The 26881-nt window shown below is 46.3% G+C and overlaps 1 protein-coding gene across 3 annotated transcripts in view; it reads left to right on the top strand.

The window, feature by feature from the left end:
• GNB5 (G protein subunit beta 5) overlaps window positions 1-26881 on the top strand; it is a 47575-nt gene that overhangs the window by 9660 nt on the left and 11034 nt on the right. For all 3 annotated transcript variants that reach the window (XR_014015331.1, XR_014015332.1, XM_081227969.1), the window contains exons 2-8: window positions 3702-3838; window positions 7346-7387; window positions 9415-9491; window positions 15635-15767; window positions 21469-21612; window positions 23404-23495; window positions 26677-26725. Coding sequence is in view for 1 of the 3 variants with exons in the window: in XM_081227969.1 (XP_081084095.1) it covers window positions 3702-3838; window positions 7346-7387; window positions 9415-9491; window positions 15635-15767; window positions 21469-21612; window positions 23404-23495; window positions 26677-26725 (674 nt within the window). In the remaining 2 variants the exon portion in view is untranslated. The remainder of the gene's footprint in view (window positions 1-3701; window positions 3839-7345; window positions 7388-9414; window positions 9492-15634; window positions 15768-21468; window positions 21613-23403; window positions 23496-26676; window positions 26726-26881) is intronic.

Genomic DNA, 26881 nt, shown 5'->3' with positions numbered 1-26881 from the left:
ACATTCATTGAGTGCTCCCTTTGTGCCAGGCTGGGATAGTTGTCCCAGCAACCCCATGAGGGAAGCGAGGGGGCAGGAAGGTGAGCGGAGGCTCACGGTTGCACAGCTGGTGTGCGACTGCGCAGGACTGTGACCCGGAGCCCTGGTGACCGCTCTGTTGCAGTGAATGCTCCAAGGAGATCCAACAAGACAGCACCCCATCCACCTGCCACTTACCTTCTAGTAGAATTTCTTAACAGGCTATCATTCTATTCTAGTAAGTTATTATTATAGAAACCAGCTAGCCGTGTTCATCATTTCTTTTTTTTTAAAAGAAAAAGTTAAATCCTGAAGGCCTGTTTCATCAGAAGGCAAAGGAGAGAAACCACATCTGTCCTGAACCAAGCTCCCACAAATGAGTTACAGAGCATATTCTACTCGTTTCCAGTTTTCTGGGTTTTGTTTTTACTTTCTGGTATTTAAAGTTTTTAAAAACTCTTTAATTCAGCAGATGTGAGATTTGGCAGATAGAAACAGGATAGAGTAGGTTGGGAGTGAATCTATATATGGGAAGAGAAAATGCAGTAAGAAAAAATAATTAATAGTTGGGATGTGTTCAAACTCATGCTTTGCAAGGAGGCCCTATTTTGGTTGGTGAGTCATCTTTTTTTTTTTTTTGGTAAGAGTGACATTAAATGGCTATGATTGTCCTAATGCTGAACTGGGGGAAGTAGCACTAATTTGATATGAAGTTTCAAAGTAAAATACTAACTAGAATATGCTCACAGCTCTGAGCTGGTATAGGCTTGTGTAAAAGGCCTATAAGAAATTAGAAAAATTCAGTCTGTTTTTAAATTGCATTCAATATGTTTTTGTGAAGAATGTTTCCATAAAAGACTAACATGCTGTTGGTGGCAATAAAGAATGCACTGTCTTTGCAGAAGCGATGGCATAATAATTGCACACTCGTGTAGCACTGTATAGTTTAGCAAGTACTTTTTTTTTAAATTTTAATTTAATTTAATTCTTTTTACATCTTTATTGGAGTATAATTGCTTTACAATGGTGTGTTAGTTTCTGCTTTATAACAAAGTGAATCAGTTATACATATACATATGTTCCCATATCTCTTCCCTCTTGCGTCTCCCTCCTTCCCACCCTCCCTATCCCACCCCTCTAGGTGGTCACAAAGCACCGAGCTGATCTCCCTGTGCCATGCGGCTGCTTCCCACTAGCTATCTATTTTACTTTTGGTAGTGTATATATGTCCATGCCACTTTCTCACTTTGTCCCAGCTTACTCTTCCTCCTCCCCTTATCCTCAAGTCCATTCTCTAGTATGTCTGTGTCTTAGCAAGTACTTTTTACAGCGTGGGTTTTCACAGAGACTTTTAACCTGTTCACTCATTTTTATTTCATCACAAAGAAATGGGGCAACTAAAAGAAACCAGGACTTCTTGGAGAAATAAATGCCTGCTTCCAGGGCTAGGGCAGGGAGGGAACATGAGCCCGCAAGAAGATGTGCTCCAAGGATGATGGGGACCTGTTGGAAGGTCTCAGGAGCCTGCCTAATAGGACTCCCACTGAGCAAACCAGGGACGAGTTGGGCATCAAAATAAATAGTAGTAAAGGATCATAACTTCTTGAATAAAGTGAGAATCCATGAGTCCCTTCTAATGTAAATGAATGAATAAATACATTGGGGAAGAAGGAGCACTCCTCTTTATATTAGAAAGTCAACGAAAAAATGCAGAAGGAATGGTGGAATTAGAAAAGTCACCACTTACCAACCATCATAATAATTGGTTCAGGCAAGAATCATTAATGGATGTTAAAAGTAGGGTATTCAAGTTTGAGGAGTATGGTGATGTTTATGTACTCTCAGAGTACATCCCCACAAAGTACTTTTTCATGACAAAAGGCAAAATGGTAACTGTACAGTGGAGAACCCTGGCAGACACCACCTTGACCAAATGATCCGGGTAAACGTTGCTGGTGATGGGACTAGCAGGCAGCAGGTGCCTCCTGATGGGACAGGTGTTCGGGGCAGGACCTCAGCGCTAGTCTGTGGTGTCCCTGCCAAACGTGCATTACCCAAAGCTAATCTTGAGGAAGCATCAGACAAGCCCAGGTTGGGGAACAAACTAACTAGAGATGAAAGAAAGCGACCAGTGACTGCAACACGTGATCTTAGGTTTTCTTTTGCTATAAAGATATTGTTGGGACAATGGAGAGCATCTCAATAAGGTCTACAGATTAGACATCGTATTGTTTCAGTGTCCGTTCTCTGACTTTGATAGTCATACTGTGGTTATGCAAGAGAATTCCTTGTTTTCAGGAACTACACACTGAAGTGTTTAAAGAGAAGGAAGGGAAGAGGGGAGGGAAGAAGGAAGGAAGGACTTCCTGAGAAGGGGCGCTGTTGTCACAAGGGTTAAAGCACAGAGTCAGCCCCTCAGCCCAGGCTTCAAGGGAGGGAGCTGGGCACTTCCCCAGCGAGCACCAGCAGCTCCCTGGGAAGGCCAGAGCCGGTGCCTTGCTTCCCTCCACCCCTGATGTCCTGTCTGTACCAAGACACCACACCTTTCCTGGGGCTGTCCCCTGGCCTAGAATGCCCCCTTCCCTCCTCCCCACCTGCCCAGAAAAAGGCCCAGCTGAGAGATTTAGAGGAAGGAGAAGCAGAGGTGGGGTTAGGAGCCCGGCTCAGCCTCTAACCGGAAAGGGAGTGGCGCCGCACAAGGGGGTAGAAGCCACATGACCCCCACCTCAGTTTCCTCACCTGCACAATGACGGCATGGACCGGATGGTTTCTGGGGCCCTTTCTGCTACTTTGCGTGAACTTGTCTCCCTCTGACAGCCTCTCCAAAAGCCCCCCAAAAGCTCTCCCTTGGCCTCAGGAAAGAGGCTGTGGTCCCAGCCCCTGAGAGATTGATTTTTGGAGCGCCTGCCTGAGGTATGTACCTTCTGCAGATCATGTGTTCAGACCTGTGGAATGTTGCGTTGATCTCTGACCGCCCTGTGAGTTTTCAGTAAATCCACAGTGTACTGTTTGGAGGGTCAGTCAATTCGCTCTTTCCTGCAGCACGTGGATTGGGCAATTACCATGTCCCAGACCCGTGCCCAGCATTGGGGGGACCAGTGAGGAAACACAGGGCCTGCTGTTGAGCAGATGGTGCACGTCCTGGCACCTGATAGGACGGTTTCTATAAAGTCACTTGTCCTTGTGACTGGAAAGCAGTAGGTAAAAGAACCAGAAGCCCCCACTTTGCTCCTGGTCAGTTGTATGAACTCGTATTAGCCGGATAACCTCTGTAAGCCTCAGTCTCTTCACCCATTCAAAAGGAATAGCGATCTCATTCCACTTCCTACCTGCCCGCCTTGCAGAGCTGTGGCCCTTCAGTGGGAGAGTTCTATGTAGAGCTTTGCAAATATGAGGCAGTCCTGTCCTTAATCCCTCAATGTGCATATATGGAAGTGCTTTGAAAAACAGGGTCATTTTTTATTGAAGTATAGTTGATGCACAATATTATGTAAGTTATAAATGTAGGGTCTTAAACACAGAGATAATGACAGCGTGTCTCTACCTTCTCCTGAGCTTGAAAGAGCATCGCGAGGGCAATAGGGTAAAGCGCAGGAGAATGAATCACCGATGGCTTCCCTGTGCCAGCTTGTGGCTCAGACCTGGTCCTTGGTCACGGGATTGAGTGTGTCTTGTCCTTGCAGTGCACCAGGTGGCCGAGCGCGTGGAGGCCCTGGGGCAGTTTGTCATGAAGACCAGAAGGACCCTCAAAGGCCACGGGAACAAGGTTCTGTGCATGGACTGGTGCAAGGATAAGAGGAGGATCGTGAGCTCCTCGCAGGTATGTCACACCTGTCGGGTGATGATGGGCACATTTCTGATTGTAAGCTGAAGGGAAAGAGCCGTCCTTTTCAAAAGACCCTCTCTGAATGTTATGTCTCTGCCTGTTCGCCAAAGGACACGAGTTACCCCATTAAGAATTCTTCTGGCATACTTGAAAACTTCACTAATTTGGGTAGATTTGGAATTAGTAATAACTGAAATATTATAAAGTCTATTTGACAAACCATTCAAAAATTTTCTTCCTGAGTCTATTTCAAGGTCTTATTTGTAAGTGAAACCATTTTTAAATTAGGGTTTTTTTTCCTCCAAGTTGACGGCGTAAGTGGTTGAAGTGCCATTGTGGCTTCTTTCAGTTTAAGAGTTTAGCAGTTTTTATGCCTTAAAGAACAAATTTAAACTATGTATTTTGTGAAGTATAAATTTTTTCATTCATTTTATATAGTTGACATGGTTTATTTTACATCTTATGTATTAGTTATTAAACTGCTACATAACAAATTACCCTCAAGTTTAACAACTTACACAGTGAATATTTCGTATCTTACATGGTTTCTGAGAGTGAGGAATCAGGAGCAGCTCAGCAGGATAGTTCTGGCTCAGGGTGTCTCACAAGGTTGCAGTCAAGATGTTGGTCAGGGATGCAGTCATTTGACAGCTTGGCTAAGGCAGAAGCTCGCTTCCAAAATGGCTCACTCACATGGCTCTTGGCTGGAGGCCTTAGCTTCTCGCCATGTAGACCTTTCCATCGGGCTGTTTGCGGCACGGTAGCTGGCCTCCACCAGAGCAGGAGAGGGAGACAAAGGCAGAAGCCGTGCTGTCTTTGATGACCTGGCCTCAGAAGTGACATTCCTTCCCTTCTTCTGCATTCCACTGGTCACACAGACCAACACTGATACAATGAGGGAGGGGCCTGGACAAGGACATGTCTTTCAGGAGGCTAGCTACCACTGCTTAGTGCTTTTTATGTGTATTTTGATGTTACATCCATTGAACATAAAACCATAAACTGAAGTCATATATTTTTATGGCCAGTTTACCGCCCCCCCCACCCCTGCCTCTGCCTTTAGTCCAGCTTTTTCAAAGGAAAATTTGGTTTTTATTTATAACCCTTTTAAGTATCAAAACTGTACATATTCTAAATAATCCATGAGTTCTAATATCTCTGTCGGTACTATGTTTGATAGGACAGGTGTTATTAATCTCCTGTATTACCTACAAATCTAGTATATCACGTTGCACTTGCTTTTTTTATGTTCATAAAAAATTTAATATATCAGTTATGTATTTAACTGGAAAAAAGAAAGAAAAGGTTTTCACCCCTACCACCCTGTTACAATCATTATTATCTTAGAGCATCTCTTTCTGGACTTTTTTCCAAAGGCTCCTTTTTTCAAAGTGGTTGTTGAGGTGTACATGTTGCCGCCTAGCCTTTTAGACTTTTTTTTAATCCTTAAAAGGATGCCATATGTTGGACTTTCTGTCACTCGTGTACCACTCTTACTAGAGAGGGTGGGAGAGGGGGAGGGATGCTTCAGCACTGCTGACTGACTCTATCCATCCACCTCTACTGCAAAGGGAGTTGGAGAGGTGGGTGGGGGAAAGGAGGAAGGTGGGAAACAGCAGAAGGGCTCTGGAACAGACTTTGAGTGACTCAGAGCAGCCTTTCTCCCTTAAATGGCAGGAAATTAATCTGCCTGACTGAGTGGGTTGGGGTTTGGGGTGGAGGCACAGTCTCTCCAGGTACGTAGGCCCCTGGTGTAAATGTCTGTGCTCACGGGGGGACCACATTTAGTTACGAGACTGCTTTTAGCTTCTTGGTTGCCTTTCTCTCTCCAGAGCGCACAGTAGGTGGGCGGTGGAGCCAGGCAGGCGGGCTGTGCGGTGGAGGAAGCCTCTGAAGGGAACGCTGACTTGGGTGATACACTGAGTCTCTACCCCCCGCCCCGCCGCAGCCCTCTGCTCTGTTATCTAATTCACCCACACAGCATGTATGGGCGTTTAGTCAGAAAAATTAGAAGCACAAATGTGCTTAGGAGTCCTAAAAGGCCCCAAACCACCGACTTTGCCTTTGATCACAGCCTCTCAGCCCCACGCACCGTGAATATGGAAATCTTCCATCAGATCAAGTGAAGCAAGCAGCTGTGTCACTTTCGTTACTCAGACCTTGCTGATGCCCCTAAGTGGCATTCACCTCACTCACCAGATCTGGCTCCAAATGGCTTGAGTGATTAAAAAAAATCAAGCCTGCGGTAGAGGCTGCAGATTCTCCATCCCTGAGGATGTGGGGGGGACCCACGTGCTGAAGGAGGTCGGCTCAGCCGTCCTCCTCCACTGCCAGCGGGAGCCTGGGGGCCCAGACAACCCTTACACCACGTTCTGGGTAGATGACTGCGCTGCAGCGACCGGGGCTTATGTGGGTTTATCTCTGATGGGTTTGCGTTACAAACAGATGGCATCATATCCCTCCCCACACCCCCTACTGGGGCTGCAGAGCGATTGCAGTGAAAGTGGCCGTGTTGTCTGTGGCATCGCCCAGAGCTCACCCTCCACAGGGAGTGCTCTTTGTTTCCGGAACAGCTGCCCACGGGGGTCCCCACCATCAGAGGTGTGAGTCCCATGTTGTTTTGCAGGGTGGGTGGGGGTGAGGCTGTGATGTCCCTGAGCACCTGGGGGAGTCAGACTGATGTCAGGCCCACCCAGTCCCCCTCCACAGCTTCCACGCAGGGAGGGGGGCGAAGGGTGGGGTGGGGCTCTTACACGGTCCTGCAGGGAACGTGGACTCAAAGGTGAATGGTAGGGAGGACAGGCTGGGGAGGTGGGGTGGGGGGAGGGTGAGGAGAAGGACCATTAGTTACTGTCAGGCATCTGAAGGTAATTTCAGCTTTACCTTATCCATGTATAACTTACTGACATTTGGGGTACGATGGTGATGACAGTTTACCAGCAATTCGTGCTTGGTTTATAATTGGCATAAAAGAAGTGTCTGAGTGTTGCTTTCTGTCATTGTGTCTACACAAGGGATGCAAGGCTGAGAACTGAGACTTGCATCAGGCTGGAAAGTGCTGTCGCCACCTACTCCCATTTCTTCAAGGATGGGTTGGAGGGTCTTGATTGTCCAGATACTTGCTCTGGCTTTCCACTTGGCACTGCCCAGCTGGACTTGGCTTTCCATGAGGTTCTCAGCAGTTAATGTGTTAGGGCTTGTTGACAGTTTTTGAACTGTTTACTCTTTTTTGTTTTTCTTCAAGTGTAGTTGATAATACAATATTATATGTTACAGGTGTACAGTATAGTGACTCACAAGTTTTAAAGGTTATGTACTCCATTTATAGTTATTATTAAATATTGGCTATATTCCCTGTGTTGTACAGTATATCTTTGTAGCTTATGTTATACATAACAATTTGTACCTCTTCATCCCCTACCCCTATATTGCCCCTCCCCGCCTTCCATCTCCCCAGTGGTGACCTCTAGCTTGTTCAACTGTTTACTCATTTCCCTCCAGGATGGGAAGGTGATCGTGTGGGATTCCTTCACTACTAACAAGGTAAGGCATTGTCCCTGGTGGATTGAGGCACTTCAGAACCCCAGCCCTGTCCTCGTCCTCTCCAAGCACCCCACTACTGGTCGCCCTGCCCTTCAGGAGCCTATTTGGGGGTGCAAACCCCATGAAAGCCCACCCGTGTTCGGATGGTTCAGCAGCCCACTGTAGCGTTCATTCCTCTCCTGAGCCGAACCCCTCGCCCAGAGAAGGGCATGCAGGGCTAACACAGAGGGTGCCGATACGGAAACAGGAAAGGGCATGGCCCCGAAACTTGTCACATTCACACATGCTACTACTGCATTTAGGATTTTTCTTCCGGCTGATGATAAGAGGTACCCAACCCCCAGTTTCCTCTCCCCTCTCTGTCTTCGACTAGACTCCATAGCACGTGGACTTGAGTAAACAGTGGGTGGGGAGCTGAGACTTCAGTGGGATTAAACCGCTCTTCACAGGGATGCCATGGAGTCACAGCCCCTTGCAAGTCTGGCATAGGCATGTACTGCTCCAAGTGAGACCTAAGTTTAGACTTCTAATGAAACAGAAAGGCCAGGATCTATGTGTAGGTGCGCTTGCATGCCTGCATCGTGTTGGCATTTGCAGTAACAAGTACTGTATGTTAAATATGGACTCCAGTGTTTACTTAGAAAGAAAGCCTTCCTTTTCACTGTATAAAAAAGAAACCTATTATCTGTCTCAAATTGAACAGCGTCCTTATTCTGCATTATTGAACATGTTCAGTAAATGTCATAATAGGCAGTTGTTATACAACCTGCTCAAGGGGGCCGGGAACCATCTTGTAGAGCAGAGTCCGGAATGGTCAGGCCCCTGGGGAATAATAAAAATGACAATGTAACAATTTGCAGAGGGCTTTCCTATACATCACTCTGCCTCTCCCGAACTCCTCAGCATCTTCAGGGGTGGGGCTAGGGGGTTGCTTCTGTTTATGCCTTAGCATGGCGTAGAGCACACGCTGCCTGATGTCTGGGGAGCCATGGGGTTGCCACTTGTGGTCCCTGGCAGGGCCATAGTTATCACTTGTCAGCAAAGGGGCCGGGGTGCCCTGTGCTGAGAGTGGCCACTCATTCATGGAAGTAGGTTATTCATGATGTCTGAAGGGCTACTACTCTGTGAGTGACAAAGAACTTTGACAGGCAGTATCAAGGCCCATGTCTCCCCACAAAAACACAGAGAATCATAACAGGAAAGAAGACCAGCACTTGAATGTACTTTACAAACCATCTAGACCCATCCTCTCCCTTCCCAGACGGAGTAGAATGAGGTAAGACAATGGCCAGCCTATGTGAGGCTGCACATCTCGCTGGTGTTAGAACCAGGTCCAGGGCCCATGGCTCCCATGGAAATAGGGCCACAGACTGAGAAGTTTTTGAATCATGCCTTAGTTGCTTATATGCATGCAGGAGAATACGGGTGACTCAGACCCCAGCCAGGAGCCAAGGACTTACACCTCCTCTGAATGCTTCCATTTTGCAGGTTTCCTTTTCTCCCAGAGCACAACTCTAATTCCCCTCCCCAAGCCCACCCCCATTCATACCTGCCCTGGAATGGTTTAAGACCCACAGAGGACAAAGGCTCTTGTATACTCACTCACAGGTAAACAAACTCGTAACACACATATAAAGAGACATTCAAGAATATGTTTTTAAAATAGAGGGAATCTGAGTAAATAAGGTGAAGCATATACGTATGTGAAATGAAATTCAGACAGATCTTTCAAAGAAAATGAGCCCCAGTATTCATTCAGAACAACAGGGGGAGTATAACAGTAAGAAAGAAGTAAGACGTTAAGGATATTCTTTTGCTAGTTGAGATTTTTAACTTTTAGAATGTATGATATAAAGTTTGGTTGATTATGGAGGATCGGAGTCTCCTCATCAGTCTCAGCCCAAACCACTGACCTTTGAAACTAGAAAGTAATTTGGTAGACGCTTCAGTGATTTTACTTGGTAAAAACTGACGTTTGCGTAGAAGTGCCCTCGTTCATTGCGTGCATGGTGTGTGCTGTGTTGCAGGAGCACGCGGTCACAATGCCCTGCACGTGGGTGATGGCGTGTGCATATGCCCCATCGGGATGTGCCATTGCATGCGGGTAAGTATGGGTGACACAGCAGCGTTTCACATGTCCTGTTGGCCATAAAATATTGTTCTATGACCTCTCTCCTGGAGGTCAGGTTAATATCTTTAGTCTCTACTTCCTTCAGAGGTGAGAACTCACAGGATGTGTCCCAAAACCTCCATCACAAATCACAATGTTAGACTGTCCAGTGGCCAAAACCCCAGGCAAAGACACTCCCAACAGGCAGGACATTCTAGGGCCTTAGAGATCACCTCCCAGTAGCGAAGGGCAAAGGCCAGACCTTCCATTAAGTAGGGTTAATTCTTCAGTACTCAGTAAGAATGATAAATACTCTACATTTAAAAAAACCCTCGGGTAGTATGTTTCTAATCGGGCATTAATTCTAGCAAATGCATAGAGTTGGATGGGTTATATAAATTTCTCAATATTTGCTATTGAGATATCAGATGTCTAGCACCAAATTACAAAAAGGATACATTGGGTATATCCTTCTGTGATATATGATGAATATAATAATATAGCACACAATGTCTTCAACAGTAGTTCAGAAAATGATTCTGTAGGCTATTTCTTATTTTAACCCTCACTACATGAAACCCAGTGGAAGGATTTCCAGGAGGACAGGGGGACAGTCAGGGGTGAGAATAATTTTACAAGGCCCAGGTAGACAGCTTTTTTGGTGACACCCGGTGCAGAGAGAGTACAGAGTGGAGGAATGGCTGGTGCCTTAATCGCTGTCATCTCTGTTTCCCGGGTCCTGGCATGTGGTAGATGGTCAAGGCCTGCATTGGCTGTCTCACAGGCTGATATAAAAACCAAAGTAGAAGTTCAAGGTGTGAATATTTGGGAAAGCACTTTTTAAAATATCGGGAGTCCCATGGATGAGGAGAGAGAGCAGAAAAACTAAACTGAGAAAGACTGAGTCCTCATCTTAGATAAAAGCACCATCTGCCCTACTCACACCATGCTGCGATTCGTTTTGAGTTTCCAGTGATAATCTAACATAGTGTTTCCCAGCTATGGCTTTGTGACATCCCTGTAACTCCATTATCACACAGATCCACACCTGTGTCGTATTCTCTAAATGTCGTTATAGGTGACAAAAGGGTGTTTTTCTCTTCATCTGCCTGACTACTGGGTCTATCTCTCAGTTGGTTCCAAACTTGAAAGCTAAAACTCCACCAGTATTTACACAATTCCCTTCTCAAAAAAATGTGTCAGTTGATTTTATATACATATGTGTATTTTTTATTTGAAGCCATATCACCAAGAAGGCTTCATTCAGGTATTGTACACTTGCTATGAGCACCTGTGTGCAAGGCACTGGACTGGGTGTCCTAGGGAAATTCAAAGATGAATAAAACATAGTACCTGCCTCCAAGCAAGAATATAAAAATAACAATAATGACCACTTACTGAGCCTCTGTCATGCGTCAAGGGCCATTCTGAACTCTATATTATCTTCACAACAGCCCCTTGTGAAAGGTGGGTGGGATCCACTCCATTTTATAGTTAAGAACACTGAGGCTTAGAGAGGCTAAAAAACATAACAAAGATCACAGAATGAGTTAGGTACTAAAGCAGAGATACATTACCAAATGCATCACATTGCAAAACCTTTCTGCTTCTCATAGCAATGCAAATAAACCCAAGTGTGAGTGAGTATCCCGACAGAGCTACAGAAATTACTCTGAGGCTTCAGAATAGGAGAACATGTTTCACCTTGAGAGTCAGGGAAGCCCATAGTCTAAAGCATGCTGGTTCATTGTCACAGCCAAGTGCAAATCGTTCTCACTCACACCATCTATAAACATGCTGCCAAAGCTAGTTACTTGTAAGAGACTACCCAAGTCTACACCTGCACCTCCAAGCAGTTGGAAAGGCAAAGGGGTCCCCTAGGTTCCCCAGGGCCTCAGAAGGGAGTGCCCCTCCTAAATGTCATTCCCCACTAAATGGAAGCAGAGCTCCTTGGAGTAAGACTGATTGTAGGTCTAGGGCAGGAAAAGAGTAAAGTGAACCTAGGATATTTTCTTGTTCCAGAAAGCAAGGGAACACTCAAGTCATATTAATGGAATCTTATCAAACAGAAACAGGAGCCTCTTGAAGGGTCCCCCGCCAACTTTCCAAATTGGGATAATTTTAGCATCACATGGAATAATGGTAGTAATGTATCATAACCCAGTTGAAGAGAAAAAAGAATCCATGGGTGTGCAGTGATGCTGGGAGGAGGAGGGATTGGATTTGTCTTTACAGAAAAATATCAGCTAATAAATGCAGAAAGAATTATCAAATTAGAGGATCACTATTTTGTACCATAAAGTAATATTTTATTCAAACAAGGATAATCATGCTAAAGCCATTGTATGATGGTTGTTGGGAACAGGATATTAACATGACCTAAAGGTGTCACACCACAGTTATTATTATAGGCATACCTTGGAAATATTGCAGGTTTGGTTCCAGACCATTGCAATAGAGCAAATATCACAATGAAGTGAGTCACACGAATTTTTTGGTTTCCTAGTGCGTATAAAAGTGATGTTTACACTATACTATAGTCTAAGTGTGCAGTAGCGTTATGTCTAAAAAAATGTATATACCTTAATTAAAAAATGCTTTATTGCTAAAAAATACTAACCATCAACTGAGCCTTCAATGAGTCTTAATCTTTTTGCTGGTGGAGGGTCTTGCCTCAGTGTTGATGGCTGCTGACTGAGCAGGATGGTGTTTGCTGAAGGCTGGGGTGCCTGTGGATGTTTCTTAAAGTAAGACAGCAGTGAAGTTTGTTGTATAGATTGAGTCTTCCTTTCACCAACAATTTCTCTGTCACATGCAGTGCTGTTTGATAGCATTATAGCCACAGTAGAACTTCTTTCAAAATTGGAGTCCATCCTCGCAAAACTTGCCACTGCTTTATCAACTAAGTCTATTAATATTCTAAATCCTTTGTTGTCATTTCAACCACCTCCACGGAGTAGATTCCATCTTAGGAAACCACTTTCATTGCTCATCCGTAAGAAGCAACTCCTCATTCATTCAAGTTTTATCATGAGATTGCAGCAATTCAGTCGCACCTTCAGGCTCCACTTCTCAGTCTAGTTCTCTTGCTGTTTTCACCATATCTGCAGTTACTTCCTCCACTGAAGTCTTGAACCCCTTACTGAAGTCTTAAACCCTTCAAAGTCATCCACGAGGGTTGAAATCAACTTCTTCCAAACTCGTTTTAATGTTGATATTTTGACCTCTTCTGATGAATCACAAATGGTCTTAATGGCATCTAGAATGGGGAATCCTTTCCAAAGGTTTTCAGCTTACTCTGCCCAGATCCATCAGAGGAATCCTGTCTATGGCAGTTATAGCCTTGCGAACCGTATTTCTTAAAAGAATGACTTGAAAATCAAAATTTCTCCTTGAACCATGGGCTGCAGAATGGATGTTGTGTTAACAGGCATGAGGACAGCATGAATCTTGTGTACATCTCCATTAGAGCTCTTGGGTGACTGGGTGCATTGTCCATGAGCAGTAATATTTTGAAAGGAATCTTTTTTTCTGAGCAGTAGTTCTCAACAGTGGGATTAAAATACTCAGTAAACCATGTTGTAAACAGCTGTGTTGTCACCCAGGCTTTATTGTTCCACTTATAAAGCACAGGCAGAGTAGATTTAGTATAATTCTTAAGGGTCCTAAGATTTGGGGAATGGTAAATGAGCATCGGCTTCAACTTAAAGTCACCAGCTGCATTGACCCCTAACAAGAGAGTCAGCCTGCCTTTTGAAGCTTTGAAGCCAGACGTTGACTTTTCCTCTCTAGCTGTGAAAGTCCTAGATAACATTTTCTCCCAATATAAGGCTCATTTGTCTACATTAAAAATCTGTTGTTTAGTGTACCACCTTCATTAATTATCTTAGCTAGATCTTCAGGATAACTTGCTGCAGCTTCTACATCAGCCCTTGCTGCTTCACCTTGCACTCATGTTATGGACAGCAGCTTCTTTTCTTAAACCTCATGAACCACCTCTACTAGCTTCAGACTTTTCTTCTGCAGCTTCCTCACCTCTCTCAGCCATCACAGAATTGAAGAGAGTCAGGGTCTTGCTCTGGATTAGTCTTTGGCTTAAGGGGATGTTGTGGCTGGTTTCATCTATCCAGACCACTAACACTTTCTTCCTTTCAGCAATGAGGCTGTTCTGCTTTCTTATTCATGTGTTCCCTGGAGCGGCAAGTTTAATTTCCTTCAAGAACTTTTCCTTTGCTTTCACAGCCTGGCTGTTTTGCACAAGAGGCCTAGCTTTCAGCCTGTCTTGGCTTTCAACATGCCTTCCTCACTAAGCTTAGTCATTTCTGGCTTTTTATTTAAAATGAGAGGCATGCAGCTCTTCCTTTCACTTGAACGCTTGGATGCTATTGTAGGGTTATTAATTGGCCTAATTTCAGTATTGTTGTGCCCTAGGGAATAGGGAGGCCTGGGGAGAGGGAGAGAGAGAGAAAAACGGCTGGTCAGTTGGAGCAGTCAGAACACACACAGCATTTATCGCTTAAGTTCACCATCTTATATGGGCATGGTTCATGGTGCCTCAAAACCATTACAATAGTAACAGCAGGGGCTTCCCTGGTGGCGCAGTGGTTGAGAGTCCGCCTGCCGATGCAGGGGACACGGGTTCGTGTCCCGGTCCTGGAAGATCGCACATGCTGTGGAGTGGCTGGGCCCGTGAGCCATGGCCGCTGAGCCTGCGCGTCCAGAGCCTGTGCTCCGCAATGGGAGAGGCCACTGCAGTGAGAGGCCCGCGTACCACAAAAAAAAAAAAAAAAAAAAAAAGTAACAGCAAAGATTGCTGATCACAGATCACCATAGCAAATATAACAATAATGAAAAAGTTTGAAATATTTTGAGAATTACCAAAATGTAACACAGAGACACAGAGTGAGCAAATGCTGTTGGAAAAATAACACCAATAGACTTGCCTGATGCCAGGTTGCCACAAGCATTCAATTTGTAAAAATGCAATAAAGCAAAGCAATAAAACAAAATATGCTTGTAATTACAAACAAATCCCCCTTACCATGGAGAGATCTGGTGGTCCCCACTTTGATCAAGTAATCAAAGTTGGCATCACCAATCTTGACACAAGAGACATTGCAAGCCTCCTAAAGTGAAGCAGTAAGAAAGAAATATCACAATATCACCTTTATATATCACATTTATATTATTGCTAAAAATGTTATACTTGAGGGACTTCCCTGGTGGCGCAGTGGTTAAGAATCCGCCTGCCAATGCAGGGGACACGGGTTTGAACCCTGGTCCGGGAAGATCCCACATGCCGCGGAGCAGCTAAGCCCGTGAGCCACAACTACTGAAGCCCGTACACCTAGAGCCCATGCTCTGCAATGAAGAGAAGCCACTGCAACGAGAAACCTACGCACTGCAACTAAGAGTAGCCCCCGCTCGCCGCAACTGGAGAAAGCCCATGCACAGTGCTGAAGACCCAACACAACCAAAAATAAGTAAAATAAAATAAATTTATAAAAAAATGTTATACTTAAATATAACCATTAAGAAACAACATGACAAATCCAGACTGTGTGACATTCTGTAGGACAACTGACCTAAGTTCTCTCATTATAAACAACCAAAACAATGTGTGTGTTCTCCATTAAAAGTTCTAAAAAGGATATAAAAACAGAATGTAATGTGTGGATCTAAATGGGCCCTGGATCCTGGAGACAGTTGGGAAAGACTGAATATGGATGGCTTATTAAACGGTGTTACGGAATTTTTGTTTTCGCAGATGTGATAATGAGTTAGTGATTATAGAATATGTTCTTATTTTTAGGAGATGTAAATTTGCAAATTGAAGTATTTAGAAGTAATGTGTCATGTCTGCCACTTGTATTCAGATGGTTCAGACTTTGCTCCCACAAGTATGGCAAAATGTTAAGTTAGTGAATGTATGTGAAGAGATCTGGGTGTTCATTGTACTATTTTCTCTTTCAATTTTACTGTACATTTGAAAATCTTCAAAGTAAAAGCTGAGGGAAAGGTTACAGCATATGATACTGCCAAAGGAAAACAATTTGAAAAGTTTGTGTGAATGAGAAAGCATACACATATTCTACTGCCCTGTATTAACATTTGACACTTCTGTCTTTCCATGCTAGTGGTTTGGATAATAAGTGTTCTGTGTATCCGCTGACGTTTGACAAAAATGAAAACATGGCTGCCAAAAAGAAGTCTGTTGCTATGCACACCAACTACCTGTCGGCCTGCAGCTTTACCAACTCTGACATGCAGGTAAATAAGGGGATGCATGATGACAGGCCAGCCTGCTGGGGAGCAGGGTTGGTCGTGGAGAGCTAAAGTGGAGTTGCAGGCGAGGAAGCTGTTCTGGTGTCCCTCTTCACAGGATGCTGTGTGCACTCCAGTTGGCTCTAAGAGGAAGCTTCTGTTGTTTTTCATGTATATGTGTATATGTGTGTATATGTATATATGTTTATGTGTGTGTGTGTGTATATGTGTATATATGTGTGTATGTGTACGTGTGTATATGTGTATATGTGTGTGTTTATATATGTTTATGTGTGTGTATATGTGTGTATATGTGTATATGTGTGTTTGTTTACAATGTGTATATATGTGTGTGTATGTGTGTATATGCATATATTTTTTTTGGGGGGGGCGTGCCACTCAGCGTGTGGGATCTCAATTCCCCTACCAGGGATTGAACCCAGGCCATGGCAGTGAAAGGGCCGAATCCTAACCACTAGACCACCAGGGAATTCCTGGTTATATTGTTATTTTTAATAAAATCAGAAATGGGGAAAGTCAGGGCTGTTGAGTGTTGGTAGAGATGAGATGAACTCCATGCCATATTGAACATCCTCCTCTAATTGACTTGGTGGGGGTGGGAGTGGGTCAAGGAACCTTCTGGGGTGGTGGAAATTGCTATCTGGGTCAGAGAGGTGGTTCCAAGGTGCTTCCGTATGTAAAACTTCACAGGGTGCTGACTTTCAGAGTTGCGCACGTGACACGCCTCATCGTACCTATTTTACACTCCCGTTTTAACCCATTCGAAAAGAAAAAGCATCAGAGGGTAAACCTGTGCCCTACTATGAACAAGCCACAAAGTGGAGACAATCCAACTTCAACGCTTTGGCTACGTTTTCTCTCACAAGCCCTAAAGCATCCTATCGTGTCTTTGTCACATCTCTCCAGAAAACCTGCACAGATGCCACCACCCACACTGCCAGATACCAGGGGTGACTGAAGAGCAGGGGAAGCTGGGAGCTCAGAGCAGGAGTAGGGGGTCGTAAACGTGCTGCAGGGGCCACCCTGGAGGACGAGTGTGTTGCCAGTGAGGTGGAGGGGAGCACTGTAGGAGGCAGGTGGCCCGAGAGGTGGGCAGGGCCCGATCACAGGGTGCCCTGAGTGGTGGGGCTGACAGGGAGCCATTGCTGGGGCTGGGGCAGATTGGGTTTGTTTGAAGGAGGAGACTGAGTCAGATTAAAGGCCACTCTGGCTTCAGCTGACTGATGTCAGCGGTGGGGGGTGGGGGGTGGCAAGCATAGCGACAAGGAGACCCGGGAATGGGTAATGGTCTCACTGCTGACTGGAGGGCTGTTCGGACTTAGAGGGCAGCGTTTACACCTGTTATTTGTGACCAGGAGTCTTGCAGGCCTGTGCAGTAGAGAGTGCTGTTGCCCTGGCTGCTGCAGTGGCCAGATCGGATGTCTTTGGGCCTGAGAGGCAGCCAAAGCAGCCGAGGATGTTTAGTCTCCTGTTCTGGATGGTGAATCCTAAACAAGGTTTTATTATTCTCTGTGTTTTGTTTTTCTCACTTGCAAGTGAGGATCATAGTAAATTCCTCCCTCATGAGGTTTTCTGAGGATTAAATGAGATGATCCATCTCAAATACTTAGTAAATATCAATAAACATTAGCTCTTATTGTTTTGTTATTTGTATTAACACAAAGCTTCATGGGTGATTCAGATGCATAGCCTAGTTTGGGTACCAGTGAACTCATGAACTAAGCTTCCTTCCAGCTCTGGGATCTAAGATGAAAAACAAAAACCTCAAGAAGCTGGTATAAGACCTACAGATTCTCTACATTCCAGAATAAGTGAATGACAATGAGTTAGAGGATCTGTTTAGTGCATTTATCATAATGAATGTTTGGTTTATAAAATTTATTTTTACTTACATTGTAATGAAGATCACAAATATTTAAAATATTTTTTAAATATTAAGAATTTACTGTTAACTTTTAAAAACTATTCATTTCTTTGACTGAAAGAGTATGGTGTGGAAAATTCCCATTAAAGAGCTAGACCGAGGGACTCATTTCAGGCAGTCATTTGTTTGGACCTGATGTCCCAAAAAAGATTGGCATTTACTGGCCCTCTTGCAAATGTTAGGACAGGACTGGGGTGGAACATCCACTAGTGGGTGTGGCCAGCAGAGATTGGAGGGAATTGTAGCACATCACAAAATACAAGTTCTCAAATTAAGACACGGTCCAAGTCTTGTGTGTTCCTAAGCTGCTTTTACCGGCCTGAGTCCTCTTGTCAGATGTACACAGGCCTATTAAGGGAAGTCGAGGCCAGAGGGAGTCCCATGGGCAGCTGCATGGGCTTTGCAGCCTGGAGAGTCTCCAAATTTGAGAGCTGCCTGCAAGTGGGGGCTTTGAGGAGGGCCTTGGGGCCCACACCCAAGAAGCCTGAGAACTCCGGAACTCAGCCAGCTCTTTCTGCACGGAGGGGCCTCTCCTGGCTGCAAGAAGATCCTAGGCCTCCCAGACTGCTGGCAGGAACCCACTCCCAAGACGGTGTGGCCAGCAGGTGCAAGGCCACGGTGGGAATGGATTCTTTCCTTGTAATATGTCCCCTCCCTGCAAGAAAAAGAAGATTCTTTTACAAGTGCTAGGCCTAGCATGCGAGAGGGAAGGCAAGAGAGGGGGAAGGAGGGAGAGGATGAGAGGAGACCACCAGCACGTGGAAACTAGAGGTGCAGCACAGTCAGTGGGTACACTGAGTGCTGGCAGTCCTGTAAGGCCTACTTCCTGTTTTCTTTCCTCAGCCATCAGTAATCTCCACCCACAGAGGGCTCTGTTGTGGGCACTTACACTGCAAGAGCCCCTTCCCACACTGTCTTATCACCTTGTCCAGCCCCTGTGAGCAGCAGGAAGGTGGGGCGTAGGGAGGCTCTGCTTGCCAGGGCTTAACCCTTGTGGGTCCCCCCATGGCTGCTCAGAACCATGCTGGCTCCAGGGCTCTGCGATACCATCAGCTGGGTCTTTGAGGCCTTGAGCGCTGGATCCCCACTGCCTTTCTCCCAATTGCACTAGAGCCCAAGCCTCACACACACTGGCAGCAACAAAATTTAAAACCCTAGTTCTGGCCGCCACGCCTTTCCCCAGGCACCCCAGTGTTCTTCTTCATGCATGGGCCAGCCTTTGTACTTGAAACTATCCAGAGTCTGCTTGAGGGACAGCTGCACTGACCTCAGACAGATTTTCCTAAAATATACCCTTGATTTGGTCGTTCTGCTCAGAAGCTTTCCACAGGTCCCTCGTGCCTACGGGCTAAAGTCCTCACTCTGTACCCAGGCACACCTTTCATTCACTGCACAGGTGCGCCTTCACCTCAGCTCGCTCTGCTCTCCTCCCCTTCCTTAGTGAGTGGCCAGCTCTCACTCCTCCTCTGAGATCAGCTCACATGTTGCCAAAGTGGGTTTGGTGTCCCTCTCACAGACCTACCTGTATCTCAGCACTTCTCACTCTATCGTAAGTGATCATTGTCTTGTCTGCCAAAACCATCAGGAACACCTGCCACCCAGCAATGCTAAGTTTATTAGACCTACTGCAGCAAGGGAGAACCCCAACTTGACAGAATCGCTATACCTTCTCAAAATGAAGAAACTGGGGAAGGGTCCTGAGAGGGTTTCAGGGTCCAGGGTGCGTGGTCCAACCTCGCCATGGTTGCAGACCCTGAATCGCAGTTCTCTGCTGATCCTGAATAAACCCATCTTTGCTGGAGAAATACCTGGCAGTCTGTTTGTTTCAGGTCAACAGCTTGCTCACCAGGACTTGCTTTAAGACCCTTACCTCGCTGGGTTTACCAACCCTAAGCTATTATGTCATAACTAGTTTTCCACCTTAAAAGACCCACCTTAAAATGGGAGGGCACACACCTTGGCAGCGGTCGTGGAGGAAACCGGCGAGGCTTCCAGAAAGAGCTGGTGAGCAAGCTGCTGTCCCTGCGCTTTTTTTGCCTGCAACCATAGTGAGTGGACCATGGCGAGGCATGTGCAAGTCCCCACACAGCAAGGCAAGGAGGACCCTTTTACAGAGTGGAAAAGGAAGTTGGGAGGATTAAACAGAGTTCATGGCTTTTCTTTTTAAAATTTAATTAATTTATTTATTTTTGGCTGTGTTGGGTCTTTGTTGCTGCACGTGGGCTTTCTCTAGTTGTGGTGAGCGGGGACTACTCTTCATTGTGGTGCGTGAGCTTCTCATTGCGGTGGCTTCTCTTGTTGCGGAGCACCAGCTCTAGGCTCGTGGGCTCAGTAGTTGTGACTTGCAGGCTCTAGTGCACAGGCTCAGTAGTCGTGGTGCATGGGCTTAGTTGCTCCATGCATGTGGGATCTTCCCGGACCAGGGATCGAACCTGTGTCCTCTGCATTGGGAGGTGGATTCTTAACCACTGCGCCACCAGGGAAGCTCGAGTCCATTGCTTTTCATTGGCTGAATCCTTGCCAGGAAAGAAGAGAAGTCTGTCTTCTTCCTGTTGGTCTCTATCATCACAGGACATGAGAGCTCCCCCGTCTGGTCTCCCACTGTATTTAATTGAGGCTTCTGTTTCATTAATTTTTTACAAAGCTATTAGTCTTGATAAGTAAGCTTAGTTGGTTCACAGTTTGTTTGTTTTCGGTACACGGGCCTCTCACTGTTGTGGCCTCTCCCGTTGCGGAGCACAGGCTCTGGACGCGCAGGCTCAGCGGCCGTGGCTCACGGGCCCAGGCGCTCCGCGGCATGTGGGATCTTCCCGGACCGGGACACAAACCCACGTCCCCTGCATTGGCAGGCAGACTCTCAACCACTGCGCCACCAGGGAAGCCCTGGTTCAGTTTTATCTTGCAGGAGCAGTTATTTCCTGGAGCGGGCAGCTAGGTTATTTTTACTTGGCTTCTCAGTATTGTCTAACGCAGCACCGGGAAGTGTGCCTGGCCCTGGAATTGATTAACGTAGGGACAGGGATTTTGGTGGGTTTCAGTCCTTCCTGACAATCCTGTTAACCAGGTTCCAGGAGAGCAGAGACCAAGACACAGTCTTTCTGCAAACCCTGACGCCTAGTGGAGGGCCTGGACGTGGTCAGCACACGGCAGATGCTGGTGGGCCCTGTGTGTCTGTCAGCACCACTCAGTGGCCCAGGGAGCCTCTGGGTGATCCAGCTACAGGAGAATGTGTTTAGCAAAATCCTGCTCCAGGTGGGTCCCGGCAAGCAGCGTCAGCATCACCTGGGAGTTCGTGGGAAATACAGAATCTCAGGCCCCACCCCAGGCTCTCTATTAGCAGCTGAGTGTGGGGTTGCACATTAATGTCTGGGAAGCACAACGCTGGGCTTGGCTGCTTGTGGGAGCCGCTTGAGGTTCTGTTAAGCAAACGTTCACAGAGCACTTCCTACGTGCCAGGCAGGTATAGAGCCCCGCAGGTACCGCAGGGAGACCTCTGGGTTTCATACTCTGCAGGAGGACAGGCACATAAACAGCTCAAGGACAGCGAGGGTGTCAAAAATGAACTGTTTCTTTCTCAGTACCAGAGAAAGAGTTCTGTGCTTGAGTCCAGATTTAGCAGGTGTGTGTGTGTGTGTGTGTGTGTGTGTGCGTGTGCGTGTGTAAGGAGCCTCCTCTTCCCCGTGGAACTGTAAGCATCTGCTTGGCTTCCCCTGACAGGGACATTAATGACAGCCACACCCTTCCTGTCCTTTCCTGCGGCAGATCCTGACAGCGAGTGGCGATGGCACGTGTGCCCTGTGGGACGTGGAGAGCGGGCAGCTGCTGCAGAGCTTCCATGGGCACGGGGCCGACGTGCTCTGCTTGGACCTGGCTCCCTCAGAAACCGGGAACACCTTCGTGTCTGGGGTAAAGACCCAAGGAAGATCTCCGGGGGGTCCTTTGTCCACTAGGGAGGCTCATGGTGGCACTTCCTGTTAATTTGTGGGACTAGGCTGGACACTTCCCTGGATGGGGCTGAGATTCCTTAAAGAAGTAGCAGAGAGTTAGCATCTGAGAGCTTTAGAGACAGTCACTAGGCACCAGGACGCTCAGGTGGCAGTGGTGGCAAGGCATCGCCGTGGTGTGATCAGAGCTTTGACACTGGTGGGACACTCTCCCGCCCCACCCCTGCCAGTCACCAGCCCCTCCCACTCTCAGGCACAGGGAGCAGTGTATCTGAAGGCTACGAGTCGGACAGGCAGGCCACCATGGCTTAGGAGCACCAGATGAGGAGCCAGGACACCTGGGACCCACGTTTGCTACCTGACTCTACATTTCATCCTCTGTAAATTGGGCATAAGGCACGATAGCATTTGCCCCCCACCTTCCCCAGGATATTGTGAGCAGTAGAGGGAAGAGTTTACAGTATGTTATGCAGAGAGGCACGTATTTCTATGGACACCTGGGAATAAGAATGGAGAACTGAGGTGGCTGGCCTGACCCCTGGGTCCTGTCTCATCTCGCTCAGGAGACAGTGATGAGAGAGGACAGAGATGCAAACGCTATCTAATGATGTTTGCTCCGAGCTGCCCACATCTTAGTCCTGGGCCTCAGGTGAGGGCTGTGAGGCCTCTAGTTGGCAGGGACCCTGATTTTCTTCTTGGGTGTTTGGCCCTATCTGTGTACATTTCATTCTTGTGTCTTTGTATAACTGTATTTATCCCTACTCAACTACACTGTTTTTTCAAATTGTTGATATCACTGTGGATTGTATTGTCTCTTTCAGAGTATTAAACTCCATCTGATTTAGGGTCCTGTAATGATTTGAAGAGACTCGCTGATTCCTTTGTCCACAATCTCAGTAAAGATGCTTGGAGTACTCAACTCCCATAGCAGGTCTTTCTGAGACATCAGTTATGGCACCTCATCCATCCTTTCCTCTGAGTTGAAACCAACAACTTGGACACTAATTTTAATCCATTACTCCTTCTGTTTGACCTTTGAGAGTCTAATTATACTGCTCATGCTTGATCACAGAAAGCTCTGCAGGAATTTATGAAAATGCTCCCGGAAGCAGGATAGTATGTGAAAGCCTAGTGTTTATGATTCTCTGGGTCATGGTAGCAACCCAGACAAGGTTCACTTTACAGGGGTTGAGGCAGAAGTCCAGGGAGGTGACTTGCCTGAGCCACCCAGCTGACTGCAGGCAACACCCTGACTAGGCTGCTGGGGTGCAGCTGGCCCAGGGGCACCCGGCTCTCCACCTGTGCTCAGGCTGCCCCACACACCTGAGACAAAGCTGGGAGGTCCCACCACACCCACTGTCCACCTGCCCTCCTCCCCTCTGGGCTTATAGTGGCAGAGATAAAGAGGAGGGGGAAAGGGAGGGAAAAGTGAAGAGACATGCCCAGGAGGAAGGGGAGAAGGAGGCTCTGGAGAGTTTGCAGCCCCTCAGAAAGGTGGGAGAGAAGAAAACATGCTTAAAAGGGGGCTGGGTGCCTTCCCTTGCTCGTCACCCTGACCCCAAGACCTCACTCTGGCCGTGTGAGGGCTTATCAGTTGAGGAAAGTGGCTTTAGGTAAAGCTAGTGCCAGAAAAGCATATTGTCAGCCATTTACTAATGGGAACTAAAAGGTCTCTGTGACATAACCAGAACTCATGCCTGTCTGTAGACATTCCTTGCATTGTACATAACTCTGGGTAACTTTCCGTTTGTAGGGATGTGACAAGAAAGCCATGGTGTGGGACATGCGCTCCGGACAGTGCGTGCAGGCCTTTGAAACACACGAATCTGACATCAACAGCGTCCGGTCAGTGAGTGAAATGTTCACGTTGCTCCTCTGTCCTCCCAGTGTTCCCCGGCCTGGGCTAGCGCTTAGCCTCTAGGCTCAAGTTACTTGGCTGAGAGAGGCTTTTCCAGCAATAATGGCTGATTTGTGGTGGGACTGAACAGCACTCCCGATTTCTTGGAGAATTTTAATATAATTGCACTAGGGGCAATGGATATTATCCTGTCTAGGTCAAGTCAGTGTTTCTCATTCATTCACTCAACAAATGTTTATTAAGTCCTTATCTGCTAGACATTATTCCAGAAACTGGGAGTACTGTTTTGAACAAGACAACATCTCTCCTGTCCTATGGAAGACAAAGCACAGATAAATGTGCTATTTAAGTACTGCTAAGTGCTAAGAAAAAGTAAAACAGGGAACTGTGGTAAGATGGGTTATTTCTTTGAATGGTCAAGGCCTCTCTGAGAAATTGATGTTTAAATTGAGACCAGGATAATGAAGGAGCCAGGCTTGCAAAGAGCTGGGGGAAGATCAGGGAGGTGAGATGTTCAGGGACCTAACAAAAGGCCAGGTCACCACTAGCGAGTCCTGAGTTGGGGAGGTGGCTAGCATGATCCATGTTTTGCCTTTAAAAGATCGCTCTGGATGCTGTATGGAGAATGGATTGTAGGGGAGCAAGAATGGAAGTATGACGGCCAGTTAGAAGGTTGTTGTGTGAGTCTGAGAATGAAATGATGGTGGCTGAAACTAAAGAAGGCACACAGGGAGGACAGAAATGTCTAGAATTGGGAAGGATTTGAGATTTTACCCTAGCTGCAAGCTATGAAGTAAGGCTGCCACAGATTCGTGGATGCTGCTAGAAGGCATGAGACTCCTGGGTTAGAGATGAAGGATAGTTGGTTACTCATAGTGATGGCAGTAGCTGGGGTATCAGCATTTTTGTGCTGGTTACCTAAGCCCCAATTCTACAGGGTCACATGAAAAGGGCCAAATGACACCTGCCCAGGCAAAGGGCTGCATTACAGGAGAAGAGCCCTGAGCTTAGGGAACCTGAATCTTTTATAAGGGGCAGTAAGCACTGATCCATTTGCTAAGACAGGGAGGGTTGGAAGCAGTGCAGGGAGAAGGCAGTGTTTGCACATGAATTCTGGAGCTCTGTCTTGGGCTAGCTAAGTCTGAGATGCTGTTATACGACCAAGTGGGAATGTCAAGTAGGTAGCAGGAGCTGTGAACCGGATTCCAAGAGAGAGGTCAGGACTTGACATATATATTTAGAAGCTGGCACTGTCAGGACAGCATTTAAAGTATAATCACTGAAGAATCTTTATACTTAGAGGAAAGCACTAGACTTATTCCCCTTAAAAGCCAGAACACAGGGCTTCCCTGGTGGTGCAGTGGTTAAGAATCCGCCTGCCAATTCAGGGGACACGGGTTTGAGCCCTGGTCTGGGAAGATCCCACAGGCTGCGGAGTAACGAAGCCCATGCGCCACAGCTACTGAGCCTGTGCTCTAGAGCCCATGAGCCACAACTACTGAGCCCGTGTGCCACAACTACTGAAGCCTGCACGCATAGAGCCCGTGCTGTGCAACAAGAAAAGCCACCGCAATGAGAAGCCCATGCACTGCAACCAGAGAAGAGTCCACGTGCAGCAGTGAAGACCCAGCACAGCCAAAAATAAATAAATAAAATAATAATAATTTTAAAAAGCCAGAACACAATAAGAATACTTAATTACCTTAGTGGTAGAAATATTAATGAGAATTTTCTAGCTCTTTGACCTCAAATGTAGGAAAGGAAAACGGTAAAAAAAAGATCACTTTTTGCAAATGTGCAGTAATTACCCAGAAAATCCAAGGAAATCAATTGAGAAATTACTACAGATAGTAAATGAGGTTTTTAAGATACAGGATAGAATATAAAGCCACAAAACTAAATTAAATCCCTATATATTCATGAAATAACAGCTTAAACATGCACATTCTCTCACCCATGCTGTTCCCTCTACCCAGAACCCTCTTCTTCTAATATCCACCAGGTCTCTACTTAGGCTGCCCTCTCTCCAGAAGGCCTGATTATTTTTCTTTTTAGATATTTATTTATTTTGGCTGTGCCAGGTCTTAGTTGCAGCACATGGGATCTTCGTTGCGGCGTGTGGCATGCACGCGGGATCTAGTTCCCCGACCAGGGATCAAACCCAGGCCCCCTGCACTGGGAGTGCGGAGTCTTACCCACTGGACCACCAGGGAAGTCCTTGAAGGCCTGATTAGAGGAGAGGATGACCATAACAGTAATAATCATTAGTTACTGCATGCTTTTTATTTGGCACCATGCCACGTTCTTTGTATAATACATATACTGTCTTATTCAGTCTTTTTTTAAAATTTTTTTAATCTTTTTTAAACATCTTTATTGGAGTATAATTGCTTTACAATGGTGTGTTAGTTTCTGCTTTATAACACAGTGAATCAGTTATACATATACATCTGTTCCCATATCTCTTCCCTCTTGCGTCTCCCTCCCTCCCGCCCTCCCTATCCCACCCCTCCAGGCGGTCACAAAGCACCGAGCTGATCTCCCTGTGCTATGCGGCTGCTTCCCACTAGCTATCTACCTTATGTTTAGTAGTGTATATATGTCCATGCCCCTCTCTCGCTTTGTCACTGTCTTATTCAGTCTTTACAGCAGGAAATGTGCTTTATCCTCCTCACTTTTCAGATGAAGAAACTGAGGCTGGGCCAGGTGAAGGCACTTGCCAGAAGTATCCCATGTAGTGAGTGGTCAGTGCAGACAGCTTCCCATGGCTCTGTATATCTGACTGCAGTGTCTGTGTTTATAACCACTGTCTTATCCCTTAGCTCTGGCCAAGTCTTGGGAATGGGGTATATGATCAAGGGGAAGCAAGGATACAGGGGACCTGCCTGTGTTCAGTGTCTGGTACAGATATACATATTATCTCATTTACTCCTCACCAATACTCTGCAAGGCCAGTGTCACTGTCCCCTGTTTACAGAGAAGAAAATTAGGTAGGTCAGTGGGACCTTCCAGATGAGCCTCCCTTTCTGGCCTCTGTAATGAGTGGTCTGTGTATCCCTAGAAGTCTGGGGGACCAGCATGGGACAGCCTTCCCAGATGCTTCTGATGGGCACCCAGGATTGGGAATCACCACTCTAAGTGCTTTCTCCCCACACTTTCTCTCTGCAGATACTACCCGAGCGGAGATGCCTTTGCTTCGGGATCAGATGATGCTACGGTATGTTTCTAAGTTATTGAGAGCTTCTCCTATCCAAAGGAGAGATATGCTGACCTAATTTTCAAAAATAACTTTTTTCCTGATTACAGAACTGATGTGACTTCAATAAAGAAAACTTGGGGGAAAAAAAAAAAAAAAAAAAAGACTCCGAGTTTC

This window comes from Mesoplodon bidens, assembly GCF_964165515.1.
Source record: "Mesoplodon bidens genome assembly, chromosome: 3".
NCBI classification, from domain to species: Eukaryota; Metazoa; Chordata; class Mammalia; order Artiodactyla; family Ziphiidae; genus Mesoplodon; species Mesoplodon bidens.
This window is presented reverse-complemented; position numbering and strand designations above follow the sequence as displayed.